Source organism: Elephantulus edwardii, unplaced genomic scaffold (genome assembly GCF_000299155.1).
Source record: "Elephantulus edwardii isolate Elephantulus edwardi_28Jun2011 unplaced genomic scaffold, EleEdw1.0 scaffold00186, whole genome shotgun sequence".
Classification (NCBI taxonomy): Eukaryota; Metazoa; Chordata; class Mammalia; order Macroscelidea; family Macroscelididae; genus Elephantulus; species Elephantulus edwardii.
In genome coordinates, this window is record NW_006399936.1 from 2,243,028 (window position 1) to 2,249,858 (window position 6,831).

A 6,831-nucleotide genomic window follows, 5' to 3' on the forward strand; every position below is an offset into this window, starting at 1 on the left:
TGCTTAATGCCCGCCAACCCCCCGGCCTCCGCCCATGCTTAATGCCCGCCAACCCCCCAGTCCCCAGCCTCCACCCATGCTTAATGCCCGCCAACCTCCCTGACCCCGGCCTGCACCCATGCTTAATGCCCGCCAAACCCCCTGCCCCCGGCCTGCACCCATGCTTAATGCCCGCCAAACCCCCTGCCCCCGGCCTACACCCATGCTTAATGCCTGCCAACCCCTCTGCACCTGCCACACCCCTATTGCCTTCCAACCCCAACCTCTCTGCCCACAGCCACAGCCCAATGCCCACCAGCTCCTCTGCCCCGGCCCATACCCCAATGCCCACCAACCCCTCTACCCCATGGCCCATACCCACATCCCAGTGCCTGCCAACCTCAACCTCTCTGCCCACATCCACACCCCAGTGCCCACCAACACCTCTGCCCTGGCCCACACTCCAATACCTACCATCCCTCCTCTACCCCATGGCCCACACCCACATCTCAGTGCCTGCCAACCTCAACCTCTCTACCCACATCCACAGCCCAGTGCCCACCGATGCCTCTGCCCCCAGCCCACACCCACACCTCAATGCCCTACCAACCATTCTGTTCCTGGTCCTCTTCTCACTTTCCCACCTACCCCACTGCCCCTTGTCCTTACCCCACTGCCTTATCAACCCCTCCACCCCTGCCCACACGCCACTGCCCACCTGCCTCTCTGCCTGCCTAGCCCCTCTGTCCACCTTCCTGCTTTCCCCTCTTCTGGGGCCAGACCAGATTAAAGGCCCCAGAGCCCCTGCTTCCTCCCTCCCTCTTTAGCTAATGGCTCTTCCAAGGCCTGTGCTTTAGAGAATCCTAGAAGGTCCCCCCAAAGAGCCAGCCCACTTGATGAGGCTCATCCCCTGCCATCCCTGTGCCTTCCCTGGAGGTCCGTCAACTCGGGTCCCTTCTCACCTGGATGAGGATCTTGCCCAGGCAGACGAAGGGGGTGCTGACCTCGGCCATCAACAAGCAGCCTAAGAAGAAATCTCCCTTGCCCTGTCGCCACACCTGGGAGGACAGAGGGAGGGCAGCAAGGGGCTGAGCCTCAGCATAGACTCCCCGGGAACCCCTGGCCCTTCCTCTCCTGAGAAGACAGAGAGAGGGCGGCGAGGGGCTGAGCCTCATCACAGGCTTCCCGGGAGCCCTCGGCCCTGCCTCTGCCCCCTCTGCCACTTTCAGGGATGCTGAGTTCTAACGAGTCTGAGTATGTATGGACGGGGTGTGAGCTGCATGCCTCATGTCGCTCTACTCTGCTCACTGGTGTTGAGTCAGAGGGACTCATAGCTGGATTTCCAAGGTTGTAATAACACTGCACAGAAGACTGCCCATCTTTCTCCCACAGAGCCACTGAGATTCGAACTCCAAGAGGTATGGTCTTTGAGTTAGCAGCACAACTCCTCACAGATGATGCCACCAGAGTCCCCTTCATGTCACCACATCCCTCGAGAGTCCCACAGGTCCAATCCGAGACTTTATTTACTCCTACCTCACGGCCATGCATGTGGATGCCGGAGGCTGTAAATCTCACGGAAGGAGAATGCCCATCTTTCTCCCTCAGAGCCTTTGGTATATTTGAACGACCAGAGAGAGAGAGAGAGAGAGAGATGAGGGAACTCTGGTGGCCTGGTGGTAAGAAGCTGCACTGCAATCCCAAAGCCACACAGTTCGAATCCACCAGCAGCTCCATGGAGAAAGATGGGCACTATCCAGGCCTGTGATTTACTGTCTCTGAAAACCTGTTGGAGGGTCCGCTAACGGTTCTGACTCGATGGCACACAGTAACAACAAAGAGACAAACAGACACGGCCTGTGGGTTAGCAATGCGACTGCCTGTGGACTGCAGCACCTGAGCAACCACAGGCCTTACTGCAAGTCCAGAAATGCAGGCGCAGAGACGGGCAGTGACAGTTCCTTGGTCCCCAGTGCTTTCAAACAGCCAGTCACCCTCCTGCCGACAGGCGCCAGGCAGATGCCCTGTAAATGCCCTGTGAGGGGTTTACTAGTCCTGCCCTCAGTGCCCCTTGCTTCTGGGGTCCCACAGGCCTGGCTCAGGCAGGGCACAGAGCAGCAGGCTCCTCCCGGGGTGCCGAGCCCTCCCCGGACTTACCACCGAGAGCGGGAAGCACACCAGCACCATGACGGCGTGGTGGAGCACCATGAGGAACTCCTTGTGCAGGTAGCCGCGAGCCATGGCCCAGGTGCTGCCCGGGGGGCTGGTGCCCTTGTCGTCCCCACCGTGCCCCTTGACCTGGTGCTTGTGCCAGTGGCAGAGGAACATGGCGTAGATGTCGTAGATGAAGTAGGGCACTGCAAACTGCGTGTAGGCAGAGGAAAGCCAGTGTCTGCGGGCGGAGAGAGGGATCGAGGAGGAAGGAGACAGCTGAGAGGCCAGGGTCAGTGCTGGCCAGATGCCGTGTGATCGGCACAACGCTGAGTCTGTAGATGGCAGAACCAAAGGGCTGAAGTCAAGGTCACACGGTTGTGTGGCTAGCGGTGGGGGGGGGGAGGGGAGGGCTGGGATTGACTCCCAAACCATCTGATGTCAGAACCATCCGTTTTTCATGTTCATTCTTCCCTTGCTTTTCTTTTTTTTTTCCCCTTGCTTTTCTTGTGGCATGGTGAGAGACAAAAGGTAAGAGGCACAGACAAACAAACTAAGAAAACAAGGTCAGAGAGAGAGCTCGAGACCATAATAGCAGAAGAGGTGAGCAGTGACGTCGCTAGGTGACACCAAAATGCTCCCAAGGTCTGCAGCAGAGCTGGTGCCAGAGTGGGAGGTGCCTCCAAGGCAGGGACATTCGGGGGGGGGGGGCTGGTGTGTCACTTGTCATTCAGGGTGGTAACTCACCACCTCCCTCACCTCCCCAGTCACTCCTCAGCCAGCATGTGGGCATCTCACAGGGCCCACCACTGGGCAGAGAAAGAGGTCTCCACCTTGACCAGGGGGAGAAGGAAGAAGCTGCAGCCAAGCTCAGGACATGAGGCTGGGAGAAGGCCAGCTGTGCCCACCAGGGATGACACTGTGAGTTACTATACTGGGTGACATCAACTCTCGGGACTCCACTGAAGATGGGAGCACCTGGGAGAGAGCCCATTGGCTACACAGCACTGTCCTAACACTCTAAATGTTTATATATGCAAGCATCCCCTCTTCCACAAAGCCCCACAAAAGGTAGATAAAACTGGTTACACAGAGGCTCAATGACCCAGGAGCAAACCTAGAAGTCTGGCTCCAGAAGCCTTGTTCTCAATCCCACCATCGCTAGAAGATTTGAGAGACGTATCAGAGACTGGCCCTGTGCAAGAATCAGTAGTTCAGATAGTACTGCTTGTTGTTGTTGTTGTTACACGTCCTGCAGTTAACCCTGACTCACAGTGATCCCGTGAACCTTCCCTGATCCTGTACAATCCCCACAATTTGCACCATACTCACGCCCAGGGTTTCAGTCACCATGTCAATTCACCTAGTTGAGGGTCCTCCTCCCTTTCACCGACCCTCTACCTTTTCCCAGCAGGATGTCTTTTTCTAAAGCCTGGCCCCCCTGAGTCTTTGGAAGTCAATACTGCTTGCTCTGTCTGAATTTAGTCCAACCTCTTGTTTTTCAGCACAAACACTAAGGGGAAACATAGAGCAAATGGAGCCAAGAATGGAGAAAGTTTGATGCATCCGGAGAGTAAATAAAGATGGAAAAGCGCATGAATATGCAACATTGCGTAGATTCTGCCCTAGTCAGCACATTGAATGTTCCTCTCTTACATCCTATGGTCCTGCGATAGTTGAGGGGCGGGGGATGCTCAGAGAGGCAGACCCAGAGGAGTTGGTCAGCTGGGTGGAAGGACAGAGGCAGAGTGGGCCAGAAGCTGCCTAGTAAAAGTGCTGAGACCTATCGGGAAGGAATATTGAAAGAAAGCCATGGAGGAGGGGTGGGGTGGGGGCCCCCTAAAGAATGAGGGTCAGGTGGAAACAGATGCAAGTTGTGGGGTGAAGGCTGACCTGGAAGGGAAGGCAGCCCAGCCTGTAGAAGGGATGACTGGGGGTGGCCGGAGGAGCTGGGCTTGCTGGGCTGTGTGACCGGAGGGGGACAGAGATGACAGGGCAGAAATAAACAGAGAGTTGGGGTTTAAAGAGATCTAAGAGAGCTCTTCCAGGAGAGAGCAGCCTAGAAAGTCACCCCACCACCCGCAGACTGAAGGAAGAAGGTGCCGAGGCCCTGGGGTGCAAAAGGTAGTGTTAAATCCCAGCCCATCCTTTCAGCAATTAGCTGCTGAGAAGTAGGAACAGCTGCTGCCCCTGGATTAACCCTGATCCTCCCCACCCACCTGAGGATTAAAGAGGGGAGAGACAAGAGCAGGCCAAGGGGAAATGAGAGTGCCAAAAGGGGACCTCTGGATGAGGTGTAGAGAGGCCATGTGGGGAGCCAGGGTCATCATGGGCCCCCCGTGGTGGGGACTCGATGGACAGAAAGAGACAGGCCAAGTTTCCAGGGCATGGGCTGAGGGAAGAGTTAAACGTCTACTGTGGAGAAGCCAAGAACTTGGACACGCATCAACTCAATTCCTCCTCACAGCAACCCTTCCAGGCAGGGAGGATGACCTCACAGTGCATGATAGGAACTCATCTACAGCAAAAGCAGAGGCAGACAGAAAATTGGGGGCACCTCTACATTAGGGTCAACCAGACCATGTCCCCTGGGACTCGGTGTCTGCTAAACAGAGGGAGCAGGGCCAGATGCTAAGAGCTGAGGTGCCATTCGGCAGCAGCCTGCAGGTCGCCACCCAGAGCGGACCCATCAGCACCATGGACAGGGCCCTCTCCTCCCTCCTGCCCCACCTCTCAGGCCTGGGCTTCTTGGCAAGCACCAGACACTGCAGCAGCTGCCAGTGCCAAATTTTGGCCTCTTCACCTCCCTCCTCTGTCTCCTGCCCCCCACCGCCTGCCTGTGAGTGGCCTTGTTTGTATCATCTCTTCTGTCCTCAATTCTCCCTCATCTACCAAGCTGGGGCTGGACCCCATCATGATGAGATAGGGAGTGTCCCAGCTGGGCTGGTCAGAAGTGGAGTTCAAGGTGCATGAAGGCGGGATGAAGTAGGGGAAAAAAATAACACTTGAAACCCACCGTACAAGAGTTTGGGAGGCTTAGGAGGAAGTGCACTGAGAATTTTTTTTTTATCTCCACGCCTTCTCCCCGTTGTGACCTTTAAGGACAGCGCGGGGATAAATTTATCCCTGGGTGTTGAATTGCAGCTAACTGCAGTTAACTTGCTCAGGCCCAAGTTAAGGGCGTGGGGAGCACCGGAAGGAATTCCCTAGCAGACTGGGAGTGTCTGGGGGTCACACGTATACACGTATGCACTGTCTGCAGAAACTTGGACCCGGGCTGTCTCATGTTACTTACTGGTCATCGATGATGTGCTTGCAGGAGGTGGAGACGATGTAGCCAGCTGTGGAGGCCATGATGGCTTGGACAGAGGACACAAGCCTAGGGAGGAAGAGGGAAGAGTGGATAGAGGGAAGAGTTCCGAACTTCAGTCTCATCTCAAGACTGCTCCTTGCCCATCATTAACAAGGCTGGGCTTTAGGGGCTCACCCTCAGGCCCCACCTCACAGCCCAGGGATGTGCTCAAGCGCTACCCCTCAGTCCACCCAGCCCTCTCCATCTTTTCCCTCAGTTTGTGGATACTGAGTCACCCTCCACTGGGGAGGACAACAGCGAGGTCATACTGAGGTGAGACAATGCTGAGGATGTGTTGTTGATAGCGAGGCCTCTTCTTGGGGAAGAGACAGCACACAAATAGAACAGGGGCATCCGGGCCCTGTCCCAGCAGCCCCAGTACCACCCAACGGCCCTGTCATCCCACTGATCCTAGGGTCCCCAGTGATCCCAAATTCTTCTGGCCACTTTCCCGCTCTCCTTGAATGCCACCACCTCCCCTCCCCTGGGCCTCTCTTAGTCCAGGATCACCAGAGTTCCACCATTCACTCCTTTGCCCCCATCCCCACAACACACCCCGTGAACACACACAGGGCTCTCTGCCCCTTCTTCCCTAACCTCTTAGAGAAATGTTTCGGTCACGTGCTGGCCCTCTTCTGAAGGTGGGAGGATGAATAGGGGAAGGAGGGAAAGCCTTCTCAGTACTAGTAGACCAGATGGTTGGGTTAGAGGAGGTCTCCTGGGACAGTGAGTAAGGGCAGCGAGGAGGGAAGGAAGCCAGTGTGGACACCCACAAACCACTGCAGGGTCCCAGGGGCCCGCAGGGTCAGTGGTCCAGGGAAGGCCTGGGGTCCCTTGCCAGCTCCTGGACGCCTGCGGCGGGGACATGAGGCTGAGGGGAAGGGATGCAGATTACCTGGCTGAGACAATGACCGCGTCAGCCTCCTCCCAGCGGAGCTGGGGCAGCCGCTGGAGCGTGTTCTTGGAGAGGAGAAAGAGTCCGGGGAACACCACCCCCCCAGCCACCATGGGGGTCAGCATGGTGGCTCAGGACAAGGACAGGTAGGCTGGGCCCAAGGAAGTTAGAGGTGGGGAAGGGGAGCAAGCCCGGGGGAGGAGATGGAAAGACAGAGGCTGGGGCACAAAGAGGACAGGGCGGGACCGGATGGGGCAAGGGAGCCGCTCAGATGAAGGGTGTAAGGGAGTTAGGCAAGAAGCGGGGGCAAGCTGGCTAGGGACAGGAGAGGGGACTGATTGGAGAAAGGGAGCCGAGAAAGCCAGTGAGGGAGAGAGATGGGAGGATGAGGAGGGGAGGACTTGGTGAGAGGGCAGTGAGGAGAGGGTACCCGAGGAGGAGGAGGAGGAGGATG

At 56.9% G+C, this 6,831-nt stretch overlaps 1 protein-coding gene across 1 annotated transcript in view; it reads right to left on the minus strand.

Moving 5' to 3' along the window:
• Positions 1–6,502, minus strand: part of FAM57B (family with sequence similarity 57, member B) — a 7,083-nt gene extending 581 nt beyond the window's left edge. Inside the window, exons 1-4 of the mRNA XM_006896546.1 lie at positions 6,378–6,502; positions 5,426–5,509; positions 2,137–2,371; positions 942–1,037 (exon numbers count right to left, since the gene is read on the minus strand). Of these exons, the coding sequence (XP_006896608.1) occupies positions 942–1,037; positions 2,137–2,371; positions 5,426–5,509; positions 6,378–6,502 (540 nt within the window). The remainder of the gene's footprint in view (positions 1–941; positions 1,038–2,136; positions 2,372–5,425; positions 5,510–6,377) is intronic.
• Between the last annotated feature and the right edge of the window lie 329 nt (positions 6,503–6,831).